Source organism: Lampris incognitus, chromosome 8 (genome assembly GCF_029633865.1).
Source record: "Lampris incognitus isolate fLamInc1 chromosome 8, fLamInc1.hap2, whole genome shotgun sequence".
Taxonomy (NCBI): Eukaryota; Metazoa; Chordata; class Actinopteri; order Lampriformes; family Lampridae; genus Lampris; species Lampris incognitus.
Window position 1 is genome coordinate 60,452,457 of NC_079218.1, and position 21,202 is coordinate 60,473,658.

Below are 21,202 nucleotides of genomic sequence, written 5' to 3' on the forward strand. Positions count from 1 at the left end.
TACTACTGCTGCTGCTGCTGCTTCTACTACTACTACTGCTGCTGCTGCTGCTTCTACTAGTACTACTACTACTACTGCTGTTACTACTGCTGCTGCTGCCACTACTACTACTACTGCTGCTGCTGCTACTACTACTACTACTACTACTGCTGCTGCTGCTGCTTCTACTACTACTACTACTACTACTACTACTGCTGCTGCTGCTTCTACTACTACTACTACTACTACTGCTGCTGCTGCTGCTTCTACTACTACTACTACTACTACTGCTGCTGCTGCTGCTTCTACTAGTACTACTACTACTACTGCTGCTGCTGCTGCTGCTGCTGCTGCTGCTACTACTACTATTACTACTACTACTGCTGCTGCTGCTGCTGCTACTACTACTACTACTGTTACTGCTGCTGCTGCTGCCACTACTACTACTACTACTGCTACTGCTGCTACTACTACTACTACTACTGCTGCTGCTGCTGCTACTACTACTACTACTACTGTTACTACTACTGCTGCTGCCACTACTACTACTACTGCTGCTGCTGCTGCTACTACTACTACTACTACTGCTGCTGCTGCTGCTACTACTACTGTTACTACTACTGCTGCTGCTACTACTACTACTACTACTACTGCTGCTGCTGCTTCTACTACTACTACTACTACTACTACTACTTCTTCTGCTGCTACTGTTACTACTGCTGCTGCTGCCACTACTACTACTGCTGCTGCTGCTGCTGCTACTACTACTACTACTACTACTACTACTACTGCTGCTGCTACTACTACTTCCCTCATACGTATCCTGCACCACTCCTACATACTTCTCTGCAACTCCTGACTTCCTCATACAATACCACACCTCCTCTCTCAGCACCCTGTCATAAGCTTTCTCTAAATCTACAAAGACACAATGTACCTCCTTCTGGCCTCCTCTATACTTCTCCATCAACATTCTCAAAGCAAACATCACATCTGTGGTGCTCTTTCCTGGCATGAAACCATACTGCTCCTGCTGATCATCACCTCTCCTCCTCTTAACCTAGCTTCTATTACTCTTTCCCAAATCTTCATGCTGTGGCTGATCAACTTTATACCTCTGTAGTTGCTACAGTTCTGCACATCACCCTTGTTCTTGACAATCGGTGCCAGTATGCTTCTTCTCCGATAACCAGTTGGCAACCCGGGCCTTGACCGATCCATTATGGAAATCTCATATATCATCTGCATATTTGATTTGGCAAAGATTTTACGCCGGATGTCCTTCCTGACGCCACCCTCTCCATTTATCCAGGCTTGGGACCGGCACTAAGAATGCACTGGCTTATGCATCCTCAGTGGCTGGGTTATTGGTTTTGATATTACGATCAAAATGTTATTATCTGCAGGGAAGAAGTGAAATGTATGTTACTTTACATTATTGCATAGTTAAAATGTTATGGGATGGAATAATATTTTTGAAAGGGAAAATAAAAATACACTTATAATGAAATTAAACTTTATTAAAATTAATGTAATGAAATTAAACTTTATATTCATTCAGTTAAAATATATATCTTTCAAGTTTGTATTACCTGAGTTCTGCTTATGATTTAATTTACATATAGATTTTATTTTTGATCATCTTGTTATTGTGTCAGTGGAATGCAGTTTAGTTGCCCATGCAGTTTAATTGCCCCAGCAATCCTTCATAAACATTCAGTCCTTCACAAGATTCAGCTCTTCACATTCTTGTGCGTCTCCGGTTTTAATCAGTGCTGGAAACCTGGAATGGCTGCTTGGTGGGATATTTCTACAGACTTCCCATGTTGTACTTGGTAGGACAAAGTTAGCTGCAAGATGGTCCACATGCCGACATCCAGTTATATCCACATTCAAAAAAACTAAATCTTCCCAAATAAATTCTACACTATATGGCCGGAAGTATGTGGAGACCCCTTCAAATGAAGGAATTTGGCTATTTCTGCCACATGCATTGCTGGTAGATGCACAAAATCCAGGATCCAGCCATTCAGCCTCCATGGAGAAATACTGGCAGTACATTGGGTCGCACTGAAAAGCTTGGTGACTGTCGCCGTGGCTCTGTCATAGCATGATGTGGACGGTGTGGAGACAAAGCAAGACAAGCAAGACGGAGATGGTGTGGACATGTGTGGAGGAGAGGTGCTGGGTATACTGGGAGAAGGATGCTGAATATGGAGCTGCCAGGGAAGAGGAGCAGAGGAAGGCCGAAGAGGAGGTTCATGGATGTGGTGAGGGAGGACATGCAGGTGGCTGGTGTAACAGAGGAGGATGCAGAGGACAGGAAGACATGGAGACGGGTGATCCGCTGGGGCGACTGCTAGACTGGCATAGGATGCCACCTTTCCCACAAGTCAGTTGGTCAGATTTCCACATCAGCACGAGCCCTGTTCGTCGGGAGCTTCGGGAATGGGTTTCCAGGACTGAGCAGTCGCACACAAGGCGAAGCTCCACTGCCAAGTCCGCAGTTGAGTGGGCCCGCCAGAACATGTTGTCCGAGCTGTGTAGCCCCTCCTCCGGAAGTGCGTGTCTCTGCGCGCGGACTTCACGTTTGAAACGCTCCCGGCGGCTTCTCCCCGGTACGGTAAACGAGCGAGTTTGTCATTTGCCGCCTAATTACACGGGAATGGCGACGCCACCGAAGAGAAGCTGTTCCAGTCCCGACCTGGAGGAGAACGGCAGAAGCTGTTCCAGTCCCGACCTGGACAGCAGCTTCCAGAAAAGAGTGAAGAAAATTTCCATCGAAGGGAACATCGGTGAGTCCCGCACACTGACCCGCCTCTCAGCGCCGCTCGCCCGCCCGCCGCCCGGTGGGATATGCGGACTTTCTGCACTTCCACATGTTAACATGGCTCAGCAGCCTACTGACCTTTCATCCCAGCCGCCACAGTTCAGTGGAAGTAGATGGCGAGCTGGCAGGTTGTTAAGTGTCTGGGCAGGAGTGGACAGGGAGATGTCCCGCGTAATGCTGGACAAATGGCGCCATATGGAGTCTGGTCATGGCGCCACTCTCTGCTCAGTACCTACTATGTGTCTAAGCTGCCATAAAGAACGCGCCTGACTCCACCTTGTTCCTTTCATTTGTCTTCTCTTCAACAATGACCAGTTCTGAAGAGTCTCTGGGGTATAACTGCGGGTATGTATTGTTACAGGCAATGAGAACAGTGACTAGTTTTGCAGGATATTTGTCTTGGTTGTCTTGGAAAACTGCTGCACGGTTCACCATTGTGATACCGACAGTGAATACAGACCACGGCGTGTTGCAGCTGAAGAGACTCGCAACACACCGGAGAGCTGCGGAGTCCCACTCTGGAGCTTTGTGTTGAAGGACGACGTCGCCATCTACCTGATGTCTTACCCATTTGCTTATTAGACATGTAGTTATTTGAAAATCTTCAGAATGCACATACTTTTTCTTTGATGCTCTCCCACCTGTGTACTGGCAGATATCATCCCACCAAGACTGATGCCTTCTCTATATGAACTTATTAGGCTGTCAATAAACTTAAAGCTGGGAATCTTGGACTGCTTGGAACAAATATCCATGTGTCCCTGAAGTGACTGTGACAAGAAAAATGACAAGAGATTCAGGTTTGCTTGATGTTTACTCTTCTTCCTTTCTTTGTTTTTTTGTATTTGTGTTGTTTGTGTTTTAGCTGCTGGTAAGTCGACTTTTGTGCGCCTCCTGGAAGTGGCATCAGAGGAGTGGGAGGTGATTCCAGAGCCCATTGGCAAGTGGTGCAACATCCAGAATGACAACGAAGACGTTTACCAGGTACTGACCTTGCCCAGGGCAGCCACGGTGTAGTACTGGTGATTAGGGGTCCAAGCAGTGGAGCTCATTCTTCCTTCCTTCTCACCACGTTTCTCCACTAGCCATAGTGTAGTACTGGTGATTAGGGGTCCAAGCAGTGGAGCTCATTCTTTCTTCCTTCTCACCACGTTTCTCCACTAGCCATAGTGTAGTACTGGTGATTAGGGGTCCAAGCAGTGGAGTTCATTCTTTCTTCCTTCTCACCACGTTTCTCCACTAGCCATAGTGTAGTACTAGTGATTAGGGGTCCAAGCAGCAGAGCTCATTATTTCTTCCTTCTCACCACGTTTCTCCACTAGCCATAGTGTAGTACTGGTGATTAGGGGTCCAAGCAGTGGAGCTCATTCTTTCTTCCTTCTCACCACGTTTCTCCACTAGCCATAGTGTAGTACTGGTGATTAGGGGTCCAGGCAGTGGAGCTCATTCTTTCTTCCTTCTCACCACGTTTCTCCACTAGCCATAGTGTAGTACTGGTGATTACGGTTCCAAGCAGTGGAGCTCATTCTTTCTTCCCTCTCACCATGTTTCTCCACTAGCCATAGTGTAGTACTAGTGATTAGGGGTCCAAGCAGCAGAGCTCATTATTTCTTCCTTCTCACCACGTTTCTCCATTAGCCATAGTGTAGTACTGGTGATTAGGGGTCCAAGCAGTGGAGCTCATTATTTCTTCCTTCTCACCACGTTTCTCCACTAGCCATAGTGTCGTACTGGTGATTAGGGGTCCAAGTAGCGGAGCTCATTCTTTCTTCCTTCTGACCACGTTTCTCCACTAGCCATAGTGTAGTACTGGTGGTTAGGGGTCCAAGCAGCAGAGCTCATTCTTTATTCCTTCTCACCATGTTTCTCCACTAGCCATAGTGTAGTACTGGTGATTAGGGGTCCAAGCAGTGGAGCTCATTCTTTCTTCCTTCTCACCACGTTTCTCCACTAGCCACAGTGTAGTACTGGTGATTAGGGGTCCAAGCAGTGGAGTTAATTCTTTCTTCCTTCTCACCACGTTTCTCCACTAGCCATAGTGTAGTACTAGTGATTAGGGGTCCAAGCAGCGGAGCTAATTCTCTCTTCCTTCTCACCACGTTTCTCCACTAGCCATAGTGTAGTACTGGTGATTAGGGGTCCAAGCAGCGGAGCTAATTCTCTCTTCCTTCTCACCACGTTTCTCCACTAGCCATAGTGTAGTACTGGTGATTAGGGGTCCAAGCAGCGGAGCTCATTCTTCCTTCCTTCTCACCATGTTTCTCCACTAGCCACAGTGTAGTGCAGGGGATTAGGGGTCCAAGCAGTGGACCTCATTCTTTCTTCCCTCTCACCACGTTTCTCCACTAGCCACAGTGTAGTACTGGTGATTAGGGGTCCAAGCAGCGGAGCTCATTCTTCCTTCCTTCTCACCACATTTCTCCACTAGCCATAGTGTAGTACTAGTGATTAGGGGTCCAAGCAGTGGAGTTCATTATTTCTTCCCTCTCACCACGTTTCTCCACTAGCCATAGTGCAGTACTGGTGATTAGGGGTCAAAGCAGTGGACCTCATTTTTTCTTCCTTCTCACCACGTTTCTCCACTAGCGATAGTGTAGTACTGGTGATTAGGGGTCCAAGCAGTGGAGTTCATTATTTCTTCCCTCTCACCACGTTTCTCCACTAGCCATAGTGTAGTACTGGTGATTAGGGGTCCAAGCAGTGGAGTTCATTATTTCTTCCCTCTCACCACGTTTCTCCACTAGCCATAGTGTAGTACTGGTGATTAGGGGTCCAAGCAGCGGAGCTCATTCTTTCTTCCTTCTCACCACGTTTCTCCACTAGCCATAGTGTAGTACTGGTGATTAGGGGTCCAAGCAGTGGAGTTCATTATTTCTTCCCTCTCACCACGTTTCTCCACTAGCCATAGTGTAGTACTGGTGATTAGGGGTCCAAGCAGTGGAGTTCATTATTTCTTCCCTCTCACCACGTTTCTCCACTAGCCATAGTGTAGTACTGGTGATTAGGGGTCCAAGCAGCGGAGCTCATTCTTTCTTCCTTCTCACCACGTTTCTCCACTAGCCATAGTGTAGTACTGGTGATTAGGGGTCCAAGCAGTGGAGTTCATTCTTCCTTCCTTCTCACCACATTTCTCCACTAGCCATAGTGTAGTACTGGTGATTAGGGGTCCAAGCAGTGGAGTTCATTATTTCTTCCCTCTCACCACGTTTCTCCACTAGCCATAGTGTAGTACTGGTGATTAGGGGTCCAAGCAGTGGACCTCATTCTTTCTTCCTTCTCACCACGTTTCTCCACTAGCGATAGTGTAGTACTGGTGATTAGGGGTCCAAGCAGTGGAGTTCATTATTTCTTCCCTCTCACCACGTTTCTCCACTAGCCATAGTGTAGTACTGGTGATTAGGGGTCCAAGCAGTGGAGTTCATTATTTCTTCCCTCTCACCACATTTCTCCACTAGCCATAGTGTAGTACTGGTGATTAGGGGTCCAAGCAGCGGAGCTCATTCTTTCTTCCTTCTCACCACGTTTCTCCACTAGCCATAGTGTAGTACTGTTGATTAGGGGTCCAAGCAGTGGAGCTCATTCTCTCCTCCTTCTCACCACGTTTCTCCACTAGCCATAGTGTAGTAGTAGTAGTATGGACACCCATTGACCTCAAGGTGATGCAGTAATAATCAAATTTACGTTTATGCGTTTGTCTCCAATGGTAGAATTCTGTCATCATTTGAATCTCTGTCATCTGCACTTTCGCTCAGAGAACTTACTGCTCTAAACGTGGAACCCTTTTCTCCAGTTTCTCAAAATCCCATTTTCCACATCTTGTCTAACACTACTGGGCCAGTCATCCCAAAACTTAGTCAGGACCATCTGTGTACTATGCTGATATTAAGTTATTCAAGAAATGTCAATATGTCAATCCGTTTCGATTGTACGAGCCAATAGGGGGCGCTAAAAACAATAGCATGGGCCCCATACATACATGCCAAAATGTGTGAATCTACAAGTCATAATAATTATAAGCGATTCCAATAAAGTGACTATATACTAATTCTTGAAAATACCAACAATACTATCCATCCATCCATTGTCTTAACCGCTTATCCTGCTCTCAGGCTTGCAGGGTGCTGGAACGTATCCCAGCAGTCATTGGGTGGCAGGCAGGGAGACACCCTGGACAGGCCGCCAGACCATCACACACACCCACTCAACAATTACTAATAAGTAATAATGTTCAATAAAATGAAAAAATATATATTGCCATGCCCCAAAATGTATGAAACCAACTTCATATACTGTCAGTGAGTCCATGTAATTTAAAAGAAGAAATAAATATATACAAGAAGAACAAGAAGGATTATATGTACAAATAGACCTGCAATGAAGCAACAGGTTACACTAAGTGTATCTGTACAGTAAATGAAAATTCCAAGAGGCTTAAGTGTGGATAAGCAAATCTGAGTTTGAAAATTAATTGCCTGATGTCCTATAGAATTGGCCAGATAATTAAAACAACTGCTAAAGTCTATTTCAAATCCAAGTTGGCACTGATAAGAAATGAATAAACAGATCAGATTTGCCAGAGTGAAGAATATTACCTTATGTGCAAATGAGTAGCAGTAAAATATTGAAATGTGTCTTACCTCCAGCTTGGTCAGGCGTCCCTGGGGACACGCTTGGCCGTGTCTGCAGACGGGAAGCCGGCTGTGGGTATGTGTACTGGTCACTGCACTAGCGCCTCCTCTGGTCGCTCGGGGCGCCTGTTCGGGGGACGGGGACGGGGGAATAGCGTGATCCTCCCACGCGCTACGTCCCCCTGGTGAAACTCCTCACTGTCAGGTGAAAAGAAGCGGCTGGTGACTCCACATGTATGGGAGGAGACATGTGGTAGTCTGCAGCCCTCCCCGGCTCAGCACGGGGTGGAGCAGCGACCGGGACGGCTCGGAAGAGTGGGGTAATTCACCTTTCGCAAAGTACCGCCCCAGAACGATGCTTGTCCAATCCTACCTTAGCAACGGTTTCTATGTGAGGGAGGTCCGTCAGGCTTTCAGACAGACAGCAAAATGCTGAAATGGTGTGCCTATGGGATCTGCAGATCAGCTACTAGATATGTGAAAAGTTTAGGGGGTGTAGTTTTCTTTCCCACCCCGAAACCCAGAACGCAAGAAGCGCAGTGTCGGCAGTGGATTTGGCAGTATAGCCGACCCCATGGCCAGCTTAATCCATCCAAAATCAACAAAAATACCTGTCTGCTCCAAGCTAAGCTTGCTACTAGCTATTATTGATAGCTAATACAGCTAACGTATTATCACTGTTACTTTTACCCACACAATGATTATTACTATTATCAACTTATCAATAACGTGTTACTGACTAATAAAATATCATTATTAATGTGCCTGATGAACGTAACCAGCTTAGTCTGTGGCCAGAGATACCTAATTTAATGATAGCTAATGCTAGCTAGCCCACTAAAATAGATTTGTTATGCTAGTCACAGGTTAGCCAGGCTCCACCTTTCACTTCAGAGCATCAAGACCCGCAGGGAGGGTCGGCTGGGATGGTCTCTGGCCAGTCTGACCTCCCCATATCCGACCTACTTTAAACGTTTCTCCCCCTCTGCTAACTCCAGGTGGGGACCGGCCGTTCGGAAAAGTCATCCCGCCCGCGGAGGCATCTCGTTTGCCTTATTTTGTTGAAAATACCGGTTCTGGTCTGAAGGTAAAAAAAAATCATGTGGCGTTTCCCCCGAAAAAGCCTGGATAAAAGAATGCCATGGGGAGCCTTGGCCAAAATCAACATGGTAATACAGTGATGTTGATGCATCAGAATCAGAATCATGTTTATTGGCCAAGTATGTTTGTGTATCCCAGGAATTTGATTCCGGTTTAGTGGCTCTCAATTTACGTACACAGAATAACAACACAGCAATCTTCAGGAATAGATACAAGGGGTGACTAGATACAGGTGTCTCTGTGAGCTGTAAACAGGACGCAAGTAGTTTAAACTGAACTGTTTCTCATTGGAGGAGTTCTTTCAGTCTATCGCCACCTTGTAGGTATGACTTCAAGGCAACCACGTTCAAGGAAGAGGGGCTCCCATGTCCCACTTGACTGTAATGAACAGCTATGGGATAGTTTGGATTTTTTGTGCAAATAGCAGTTTTGTGCTCCCCAAGTCTGTCTTTACATGTCCCTTTTGTTCTTCCACATACAAAAGTCCACAAGGGGAGAATAGCGTGATCCTCCCATGCGCTATTGTTTTCATTCTCAATTCCCTTTCTACTGTTTTCAACAATTCTTTCATGTCCGTCCAGAACAAAATAAATTTGTATCATCAGCAAACGTAACAAATTTCAACATATTAGATACCATAGAAATTTCATTCAAATAAAGTATAAACAACTTAGGTCCCACTACTGAACCTTGTGGAACACCACAAGTTACTCTTCTTAGATGTGATTCAGTGTTTTAAATTTTCACATATTGAAACCTGTTATTTCAATAACCTCTACAATATATGTACACGAAAGGGAGTGTTAAGTTGGGAAAGTGATTTATTTTATACTATGTCTTCTTAGCAAACACATCCACAAATCTATCCGTTTTAGACATATTGTTGTAATGGCAACCACTGCCACAGGGAAAGTTGCCCACAGCCATCTATCACCAACAAGTCTGGTGATAGATGGCTGTGGACCAGCTTGTCTTGTAGGGTGAGAACCCTTCTACGAACACAAGAAGGAGGTTCAGGGAACAATTTCTGCAAGGATGGACCACTGTGTTGTAGACTCTGGTCCCGTTTGATGATATCGTGGATCTGAGCAAGCTGTTTACTATAAGTTGACACAAAATAGATATTTGAATTGTGTGATGGGTTTTGTTTTGTTTTTTGCACACGAGACTCTTCCTATACATAGATTTAACTTTAAGCTATGACGTTTTTTTGAAGATTTATTTTTCAGTGTGCAGAGATTTTCTCTTCTCTTTGGTTCTCACCTTTTTTTCTTTTTTACATAAGTACCTTTTCTCTTCCTCAGGTGATGTCTTGTTAGGTGGCTGACAACTTGGTCAGATGTAGAAGGAGACATTTACCTGTGTTCATTCTCAACCACCTTGCCTCTCCTTAAACACCTCCTCTCTTCTCCTTCAGGAATTAAGCTCCTCGCAGAAGAGTGGGGGGAACCTCCTTCAAATGCTCTACACTAAACCCAGTCGCTGGTCCTACACCTTCCAGGTCAGTGTCCACTCCTGCTCCACCTCCAGCTGCCAGCTCACTGTCCACCGCCTCTGTGACGACGTCACAGTTTCATTTATCACTTCCTGAGCCAAACCTCAAGCAATCCCTCTCTTTTTATGAACTAAAGACTTATGTTCCTCTTTCTTTCATTCTCTCCTCCTCCTCTCACGCTCTCTCTCTGTCTCGCTCGCTCTGTCTCTCTTTCTCTCTGTCTCTCTCCCTCTGTCTCGCTCGCTCTGTCTGTCTCTCGGTCTCGCTCTCTCTCTCCCTCTGTCTCTCTCTCTCTGTCTCGTTCTCTCTCTGTCTCTCTCTCCCTCTGTCTCTCTCTCCCTCTGTCTCTGTCTGTCTCTCTGTCTGTCTCTCCCTCTGTCTCTGTCTGTCTCTCTGTCTCGCTCACTCTGTCTCTCTGTCTCTCTCTCCCTCTGTCTCTCTCTCCCTCTGTCTCTCTCTCTCTCTCTCTGTCTCTCTCTGTCTCTCTCTCCCTCTGTCTCTCTCTCCCTCTGTCTCTCTCTCCCTCTGTCTCTGTCTGTCTCTCGCAGAGTTATGCATGTTTGAGTCGCATACGCGCTCAGCTGCAGCCTCCCTCGTTGAAGCTCCAGCAGGCTGATCATCCTGTCCAGTTCTTCGAGCGCTCCGTCTATAGCGACAGGTGCGTCTCCGTCATTTTCACCACACCAACCTCCCAGTGCAGCAGAAAAATGACATCACAGGAGAACCACAGCCTCTACATGCCATTACATTTTTTGACACGTGGGCTTACTGGTGACATGGTAGAAAACAGCTGGCTTGGTGGGAGGTCTGTCCTCCTTTAACCGGCCTGGTGGGGAGGTCTGTCCTCCTTTAACCGGCCTGGTGGGGAGGTCTGTCCTCCTTTAACCGGCCTGGTGGGGAGGTCTGCCCTCCTTTAACCGGCCTGGTGGGGAGGTCTGCCCTCCTTTAACCGGCCTGGTGGGGCGGTCTGTCCTCCTTTAACCGGCCTGGTGGGGAGGTCTGTCCTCCTTTAACCGGCCTGGTGGGGAGGTCTGTCCTCCTTTAACCGGCCTGGTGGGGAGGTCTGTCTTCGTTAAGCTGAGATTGAACACAAAGAGAAGGCTGAGACAATCGAGAGAGAGAGAGAGTGTGTGTGTGTGTGTGTGTGTGTGTGTGGCCTCAGTGACCATGGCTTTCACTGTGACTGTCAGAGGAAATGATATTAAATCTTTTTGGTATTTCCATTCATCTGACATTCTCTCTCTCTCTCTCTGTCTCTCTCTCTCTCGTGTGGTGAGTTTGGCAGAGAATCTGACTTTTCCTCGATTTTCCTACTGTGTTTATTGTATAATTGTTTTGTAGTTGTGGTTGTTCTTGGTGTAGTTTGGTGTGTGTTCGTGATTGTTTTTGGCAGACAGTGGGCCGTGCTTCTTGCTGGGCATGGCGTCCCATGAGATGCCGTCCCTGTCTTTGAGGCACGGAGTGCGGGTAGCACCGTGGCCCAGTACCACGGTGGAGCAGGTGCTGGTGGCGGCCCAGTACCACGGTGGAGCAGGTGCTGTTGGCGGCCCAGTACCACGGTGGAGCAGGTGCTGTTGGTGGCCCGGTAACACGGTGGAGCAGGTGCTGTTGGTGGCCCGGTAACACGGTGGAGAAGGTGCTGTTGGTGGCCCGGTAACACGGTGGAGAAGGTACTGTTGGTGGCCCGGTACCACGGTGCAGCAGGTGCTGGTGGCGGCCCAGTACCATGGTGCAGCAGGTGCTGGTGGCGGCCCAGTACCACGGTGGAGCAGGTGCTGGTGGCGGCCCAGTACCACGGTGCAGCAGGTGCTGTTGGCGGCCCAGTACCACGGTGCAGCAGGTGCTGTTGGCGGCCCAGTACCATGGTGCAGCAGGTGCTGTTGGCGGCCTGGTACCACGGTGGAGCAGGTGCTGGTGGCGGCCTGGTACCACGGTGCAGCAGGTGCTGGTGGCGGCCCGGTACCATGGTGCAGCAGGTGCTGGTGGCGGCCCAGTACCATGGTGCAGCAGGTGCTGGTGGCGGCCTGGTACCACGGTGCAGCAGGTGCTGGTGGCGGCCCAGTACCACGGTGCAGCAGGTGCTGTTGGCGGCCCAGTACCACGGTGCAACAGGTGCTGTTGGCGGCCCAGTACCACGGTGCAGCAGGTGCTGGTAGCGGTAGGAGAACAGGTGGGGCATGGAAACATTTCGTTTGCTTCACGGATGAATAAGGCGGTGGTGGGGTTTATGAAGGAGCAGGGTTTGGTCCACCAGCTGATGGAAAACGGCTTACTGGTAAACGATGAGTTTACACTCGTTTCCCCGCTGGCGGTGCCTTTCACCCGGATCACCGTGTCCAGGGGCCCCTCCTTTAATTTCCAACGAGGCGCTGGCGCAAGAACTGAGGTGTTTCGGGAAGCTTGCGAGTGGATTGTGGACGGTGAGTCTGGGGTGTGAGGACGCCAGAGTGAAGCATGTTCAGTCTCTGCGGAGACACGTGTTTATGTATTTGGACTCTCCGACCCAAACACCGGATGTCTCTTTCCGTGTTAAGCACGAGGAGGGTTTCTACATGGTGTATGGTGTATGCGGCCGATGTGGCTGACAATGGGGAGAGGAGATGTGGGTGGCGGACGCTCCCCGAGGCTGCTCCCCCTGGCAGAGTGAGGCTGGTGGCTCTGGTCGGAGCCGCCGGTGCGTGCGGCTCTGTGTCTAAGGATAATTTAGCAGGGGAGGTGGAGGCTGACCCTGTGGTCAGCACAGTCCAGAGGGAAGATGACATGGGGAGGTCGGAGCGTTTTGCAGTACAGGAGATTGCCACACAGAGGACCACCTGGGATGACCCCCAAGGTTGGACAACCCCTTGGTGGGTCATCCCAGGTGGTCCTCTGTGTGGAGTTTGCATGTTCTTCCCGTGTCTGCGTGGGTTTCTGCCGGGTGCTCCGGTTTCCTCCCACAGTCCAAAGACGTGTAGGTCAGGTGAATCGGCCGTACTAAAATGTCCCTAGGTGTGACTGTGTCGGCCCTGTGATGGCCTGGCAGCCTGTCCAGGGTGTCTCCCCACTTTCCGCCCAATGACTGCTGAAATAGGCTCCAGTATCCCGTGACCCTGATTGGGATAAGGCGGCTTGGTGAATGGCTGGATGGGCTCCTCTTTTTAGGAAGAAACATCTTCATGTCTCCCACCCCAACAAAATGGCAACACAATGGCCCAAGTTTAGCTTTATTTAAAGAACATCAAGATCATGAACATTCCTTTCACTTTTCTTTCAGTAATTTCTGTTGTGCAAATAACAAACGCAAGTTCCACTTCAACTTTATCAAACCCCTTTTTGTGACATGTGTCACTAGATTGCTCCATCAGTCTGTCTGCTTTTTCAAAAACAGAGAAAGAAATAAAATTTAAAAATCACTTTGCTAGAACAATAACAATAATGTCCAATCTGTGCAAAAAAAGAACAAATGCAGATATTTGGGAACAACGATGAGCAAGTCAGTTTATGAGAGCTCAAGTCTTATCACTGCATTAGTGCTGTTTTGCACTGCACATATCTCTTCAAAACGGGGTTGTAGGCTTGATACCACCACTCTCAAGTCATGCTCCATGTTGAGCTTAGAGCTGTACTTTGTTTTAAGTGAGGCAGCAGCAGAAAAGCCCATCTCACAGAGACAGGAGGTGGCAAAGGGAAGCAGAATGCCCACAGCCCTCTGTCGTATGAGTGGATCCTCCTTCTCCACACCAAGCCAGAATTCACTCAGTGTCTGAGCTGTAAAGCTCAGCCTCAGGGTGGGGTCAGAGGTCATCTCCATGAACTGGTCCTCTTCAGCAGAGCTGAATCAGCAGGTGCTGCTGCACTGACTGGATCCGTCACCCAGTCATACTGAGCACTGCTGTTTGGAAGTATTTTTGAAAGACTCCTCTCAGGGAAGAGATGTGCTCCTTAAGACATGAAATCACTGTGGTGGCTCCAGAATCACTGGTTTCAACAAATTCACTCAGATTCTCAAAGAAATCAGTGTTTCCCTCATCAAGTCGCCTGCCCCACATCTCAAGCTTCCTTTCGACTGAATGCACTGACCTTGTCTGCCAGGTGATCTGATCACCAGACCGATCTCGTCTCTGCCTTGAAGCTGAAGATTTAAGTCATCCAGTTTTCCAGATATATCGCTGAGACGGGCCAGCTTCATCAGAAATTGTTCATCACCAAACTTGCTTGCAGCTTCATGCATACGCTCCTCCTCCAGAAACACCCGAATTTCCTCTCTGAGCTCAAAGACTCTCGACAACACTAACTCGCCAGAGCCACCTAACCTCACTGTGAAACACCACAGCTGAATGTTCAGCTCCCACCTCCTCCCAAAGTGCAGAGAACAGCCGCACTCTCAGGGGTCTTGTTCTGATGAAACTGACCACGCTAACAACATGGGTCACAACCTGGTTTAGGTCTGGGCTACTCTGTCTTGATGCTAGCGCTTCTCTGTGTATGACACAGTGCGTCCATTGCAGGTTTGGCGAGACCCTCTTGATTAGTGGCTGCAGCCCCTTCGTTTTCCCTGCCATGGTCTGTGCACTATTGAATCGAGTGCAACTGGACTTGGTATTTATCCATGAAGACGTTTCGCCTCTCATCCAAGAGACTTCATCAGTTCGTGCCTTTCTGACTGGACCAGACTAGCTTGGTCTAGAGGTTTTTGCTTCAGACTGTACCCCTAAAGGCAGGTGGAGGGTCCTGTATAAGCCTCCTGTTGAGAAACGGATGGCTGACCTCCAGTGGAGGATTACACATGGAGCAATAGCTACGGACAGACACGGGGCTCACCTGGATCCAAGCACTGGGGAGGAATGTCCTTTCTGCACTCAGAGGGAGACGCTAGAGCATTTAGTGGTCTCTTGTCCTCAATTGGTGGGCTTCTTTAGGGTACTGCAGGAATGGGTGGAAGCTTTGGGTGAGGGTTTCTCCATCCCCATGTTTGTTTTTGGGCCCAAATACACGGCAAGAAAGAGGCTGCTCCTGGTCCTAGTCAACTTTCTGTTTGGAACTGCCAAGCTAGCGTTCTGGAAGACCAGGGAGAGTCAGATGCTAGGTCAGGGCTGGACTGATGTGGTGCAGAGTATGAAGGGTTTGGTGGCGGCTCGTCTGAGGATACAGCACGCTTTCTACACCCTGACCAGTAATCTGGACTCTTTCGGGGCTCTGTGGGGGATCAGACAGGTTTTATGTTCACTTGTTTTAATTTTGATTTATTATGGTCGTGTGTGTGTGTGTGTGTGTGGTGTGTGTGTGAGAGAGAGAGAGAGAGAGGGAATTTTTTTTTCTTTGTAATTTGGTTGAGCCACAGTAATGATGGCTGAGATGTTTTTTTTTTTTCTTTTTTTCTTCAGTTTACCAGTTTATGTTGATATGAAGGGAGTGCAGGATTTTTATCATGTGATGTAAATAAAAGTTATTTTAAAAGTCAAAAGTCCGGGTAGTGTGGCGGTCTATTCTGTTGCCTACCAACACAGGGATTGCCGGTTCGAATCCCTGTGTTACCTCCAGCTTGGTCAGGCATCCCTACAGACACAATGCCGTGTGTGCAGGTGGGAAGCCGGATGTGGGTATGTGTCATGGTCGTTGCACTAGCGCCTCCTCTGGTCAGTCAGGGCGCTGTTCTGGGGGAGAGGAGGAACTGGGGGGAATAGCGTGATCCTCCCATGCACTACACCCCCCTGGTGAAACTCCTCACTGTCAGGTGAAAAGAAGCGGCTGGTGACTCCACGTGTATCGGAGGAGGCATGTGGTAGTCTGCAGCCCTCCCCGGATCGGCAGACGGGGTGGAACAACGACCAGGACGGCTTGGAAGAGTGGGGTAATTGGCTGAATACAACTGGAGAGAAAAAGGGGGAAAATTAAAAAAAAAAAAGAGGTCAAAAGTCTCTCTCTCTCTCTCTCTGTCTCTCTCTCTGTGTGTGTGTGTGTCTCTCTCTCTCTCTCTCTCTCTCTCTCTCTCTGTCTCTGTCTGTCTGTCTGTCTGTCTGTCAGGTATGTGTTTGCCTCAAACCTCTTTGAGTTGGGAGACCTGAATGAGACAGAGTGGAGTGTGTATCAGGACTGGCATAGCTGGCTGCTCTCACAGTTCCAGCAGCAGATTGAACTGGACGCCTTCATCTACCTCCGCGCAGAGCCTCAGGTAAGTCTGCTGCTCATCATGACCTTAGTGCTTATCTTTACCTGAAAAAGTCCTACCAGACAGGAACTTATGTCATGAGAAAGTCCTTCTGGACAGTAACTTACATCATGAGAAAGTCCTACTGGACAGGAACTTAAATAATGAGAAAGTCCTACAGGACAGGAACTTATATCATGAGAAAGTCCTACTGGACAGTAACTTACATCATGAGAAAGTCCTACTGGACAGGAACTTGCATCAAGATAAAGTCCTACTGGACAGGAACTTAAATAATGAGAAAGTGCTACTGGACAGGAACTTATATCATGAGAAAGTCTTACAGGACAGGAACTTACATCATGAGAAAGTCCTACTGGACAGGAACTTAAATCATAACTTAAATAATGAGAAAGTCCTACTGGACAGGAACTTACATCATGAGAAAGTTCTACTGGACAGGAACTTAAATCATGAGAAAGTCCTACTGGACAGTAACTTACATCATGAGAAAGTCCTACTGGACAGTAACTTACATCATGAGAAAGTCCTACTGGACAGTAACTTACATCATGAGAAAGTCCTACAGGACAGGAACTTAAATCATGAGAAAGTCCTACTGGACAGTAACTTACATCATGAGAAAGTCCTACTGGACAGTAACTTACATCATGAGAAAGTCCTACTGGACAGTAACTTACATCATGAGAAAGTCCTACAGGACAGGAACTTAAATAATGAGAAAGTCCTACTGGACAGCAACTTAAATAATGAGAAAGTCCTACTGGACAGGAACTTACATCAAGAGAAAGTCCTACTGGACAGGAACTTAATGAGAAATCCTACTGGACAGCAACTTACATCATGAGAAAGTCCTACAGGACAGGAACTTGCATCATGAGAAAGTCCTACTGGACAGGAACTTAGATCACAACTTAAATAATGAGAAAGTCCTACTGGAGAGCAACTTACATCATGAGAAAGTCCTACTGGACAGGAACTTACATCATGAGAAAGTCCTACCGGACAGGAACTTGAATAATGAGAAAGTCCTACTGGTCAGGAAATTAAATCATGAGAAAGTCCTACTGGACAGGAACTTACATCATGAAATGAAAAACGTGAGTTCTTCTTACCTCTCTTATTTGCACTTAATTTACATCAGCTAACAAGTTCTAGAAATTCTGTTTCATCCAGTATCATATCATTCATTGTGTGTGTGTGTGTGGGTGTGTGTTTTCAGAGGTGTATGCAGAGACTGTTTTTGCGGGGTCGAGAGGAGGAGCAGGGAATCCCTCTGGAATATCTGGAGCAACTTCACTTTAAACATGAGGAGTGGCTTTACCACCGCAACACCAAGTAGGTTCACTTTAGCCATTTTTAATCACTTCAACCGATTTAAATTACTTCTGAAACTACTTTGAACCCACAGGTATACAAAGAAATTTAGTTAAAGCCAGAAATGCCAGGCATGGTCTCTGAAATCACAATAAACCAATTTCAAACCCCTTTAAATTGTTTTTAAGTCATCAGAGACTCTGAGAGCTTGTGCTGACTTGTAGACCTGGAAAACTCTTAGACATAGATAACTTGTAGACATGGATAACTTGTAGACATGGATAACTTGTAGACCTGGATAACTTGTAGACCTGGATAACTCTTAGACATAGATAACTTGTAGACATGGATAACATGTAGACATGGATAACTCTTACACATGGATAACTTGTAGACCTGGATAACTCTTAGACATAGATAACTTGTAGACATGGATAACATGTAGACATGGATAACTCTTAGACATGGATAACTTGTAGACCTGGATAACTCTTAGCATGGATAACTTGTAGACCTGGATAACTCTTAGCATGGATAACTTGTAGACCTGGATAACTCTTAGACATGGATAACTTGTAGACCTGGATAACTCTTACACATGGATAACATGTAGACATGGATAACTTGTAGACCTGGATAACTCTTAGCATGGATAACTTGTAGACCTGGATAACTCTTAGACATGGATAACTTGTAGACCTGGATAACTCTTACACATGGATAACATGTAGACATGGATAACTTGTAGACCTGGATAACTCTTAGCATGGATAACTTGTAGACCTGGATAACTCTTAGCATGGATAACTTGTAGACCTGGATAACTCTTACACATGGATAACTTGTATACCTGGATAACTCTTACACATGGATAACTTGTAGAGCTGGATAAGTGACAGCTAGTCTGTGGTACATGATAAGTGACATGGACAAGATGATAAGTGATGTGGACAAGATAAGTGACGTGGACCAATGACAGCCAGGCTGTGGTACAGCTGCTCAGCATCCTCCATGACGGCTTCATCAGACCTGGTGAAGACAGGTTGGTATATGTGGATGGACGTGTCTCAGTCACCAAAGTTCCTGCTTGTACATCTTTTTGCGTCAGTAAGAGATGTTTCAAAGAGACACTGAAATGAGAGATCATGTGATAAACATCACGGGACTCCATGGCAGGTCATCAGTAATCGCTGTCAGACCTGGCATTCAGAATTAATCAGACACACAGGGAAGGAGTCGGACTGCAGTGTGCAACTCCATGGATAGAAACACACAAGTGACTGGAAGACCCTGGACTGTGGAGACCAGTAGACACCGAGGAGTCTTCAGTTGTTCATGAGTTGTTCATGAGTTGGTCACCAGATTCCCAGAAGCCACTCTGGTGTCATGCTGATGTAGTTGTTGTGATCGTGATAAGTATTCTTATTGATAATGTTGTTATCTATTTCTGAAAGTAGAGTCCAGGGTGTGTAGTAGGCAGGTTGACAGATTCGTGTGTGTGTGTGTTTGTTTCTGCAGGTTGGACTTTGAGTACCTAAAGGAGCTTCCAGTTCTTGTGTTGGACGTCAACAGCGATTTTAAAAACGACCATATTAAACAGGAAGCTGTCATTGACAAGGTCAGTCAGCGCCGCTTTCTGTTCAGCCCGTTTGTTTGTTTGTTATTTTCATTTAGGGGTTACTCTTATCCAGAAAGATGTCCGATAAACAGAAGAGAAGACACCCCACTTTCTAGTTTCTCAACTTTATCAACAGCCTGTATTAAAAGTCAGATGTCACAGCCGCAGTCAAAGCTACATTCCAGGGATCACAGATGATGATGATGATGGATGATGGAGAAGTATAGATGGAGTGATGATGGAGAAGTGACAGATGGAGTGATGATGGATGATGGAGAAGTGACAGAGAGATGGAGTGATGATGGATGATAGAGAAGTGACAGAGAGATGGAGTGATGAATGATGGAGAAGTGACAGAGATGGAGTGATGATGGATGATGGACAAGTGACAGATGGAGTGATGATGGATGATGGAGAAGTGACAGAGAGGTGGAGTGATGATGGATGGTTTTTACAGAGTGGAGGGGAAGCTGAACATGACATCTCTTCTCTAACAGGTTAAAGACTTCCTGAGCACGTTGTAGAAGCCCACCAGCCAGTCACGGCTCATCTTGGACCGGTGAGGGCCTCAAACAAGTCCTCTGATTGGCCAGCCGAATGTGCTGCGAGCCGAGCCGGACCTGCCCATCGTAAAGTCACCTGGTTTAATTTCCAGCTCATAAACTGTCACAGTGATCCTGTAGAGTCACGTGTCTGCAGGGCTTCACTTACTTCAACCAACTCCACCTCTGACTTCACCACTCCTACACCTTCATCATCGTCATCATCACTGACGCGTAGTCAGATATCACTGCACTTAGGGAATCGGCGATGTCCTCGCTTTGTGATTGGTCAACGGGGTTTCGACAATACACGTTTGCTTTAATTTCAGCAGAAAATCTTTCCAGAGCCACAAGTCGTCTTCCGTTTGTATTTATATTGTTTATTATAATTATTTTGTTTTATTTACTAGTGTTTACATTTGTATTTTCCTGCAGTTATCCCTCTGAGATGAGATAGCGATGTGTGTTTTACTGAGTGTCTGGTGTGTGTGTGTGTGTGTGTGTGTGTGTGTGTGTGTGTAATTTCATGACGTTACATTCATTCTGACATAACCACTGATATGTGTCTTTAAATCTGACATCCACTTGAAAACGGGTTTTAATGGAGAACCTCTTTAAGCGGCCAGGATCTCATCCAGACCATCTCTCTACAGGTCCTCAAAATGCTGATGAAACTTTTTAATAAACGTGGAACACACAACACACGTCTGAGGTCTCCTTCTGTGCTCAAACACAAATAACGTTCCTACTTCCTCCTGTGTAACAATCAGATGCTGACATGTTTGGCCCCACTGAACTGTAGAAGTCTATGAAAGAGTGAAGGAAGAGCATGTCAAGAGGGTGCTGGAGGTGCAGAGAAATGAGATGGGGGGGGGGTAATTCTGGAGGAAGAGTATATCAAGAGGGTGCTGGAGTTGAAGAGAAATGGGGTAGGGGTAATTCTGGAGGAAGAGTATATCAAGAGTGTGCTGGAGGTGAAGATAAGTGGGGTAGGGGTAATTCTGGAGGAAGAGTATGTCAAGAGTGTGCTGGAGGTGAAGAGAGGGTCAGACAGAGTGATGAGTATGAAGCTGGAAATTGAAGGTGTATTGCTGAATGTTATCAGCACATATGCCCCAAAAGCTGGGTGTGAGATGGACGAGAAAGAAGAATTCTGGAGTGAGTTGGATGACGTGGTGGAGAGGGTGGTGATTGGAGCGGACTTCAATGGACATGTTGGTGAAGGGAACAGAGGTGATGAGGAGGTGATGGGTAGGTATGGAGTCAAGAAGAGAAATGTGGAAGGACAGATGGTGGTCGATTTTGCGAAAAGGATGGAAATGGCTGTGGTGAATACATATTTCAAGAAGAGGGAGGAACACAGGGTGACGTACAAGAGTGGAGGAAAGTGCACACAGGTGGACTAGATCTTATGTAGGAGGCACCATCTAAAAGGGATTGGAGACTGCAAGGTGGTGACAGGGGAGAATGTAGCTAGGCAGCATCGGATGGTGGTCTGTAGGATGACTTTGGAGACCAAGAAGAGGAAGCGAGTGAAGACACAG

The 21,202-nt window shown here is 46.9% G+C and overlaps 1 protein-coding gene across 1 annotated transcript; it reads left to right on the forward strand.

Annotated features, from left to right (window-relative positions):
• Nucleotides 1-2,644: 2,644 nt before the first annotated feature.
• Nucleotides 2,645-19,640, forward strand: zgc:110540 (deoxynucleoside kinase). Its single transcript, XM_056284371.1, has 8 exons — nucleotides 2,645-2,774; nucleotides 3,675-3,793; nucleotides 9,956-10,039; nucleotides 10,582-10,691; nucleotides 16,037-16,184; nucleotides 17,404-17,519; nucleotides 19,017-19,116; nucleotides 19,614-19,640. Exons 1-8 carry the CDS (start codon nucleotides 2,645-2,647, stop codon nucleotides 19,638-19,640), a joined length of 834 nt encoding a protein of 277 aa, XP_056140346.1.
• Nucleotides 19,641-21,202: the final 1,562 nt, after the last annotated feature.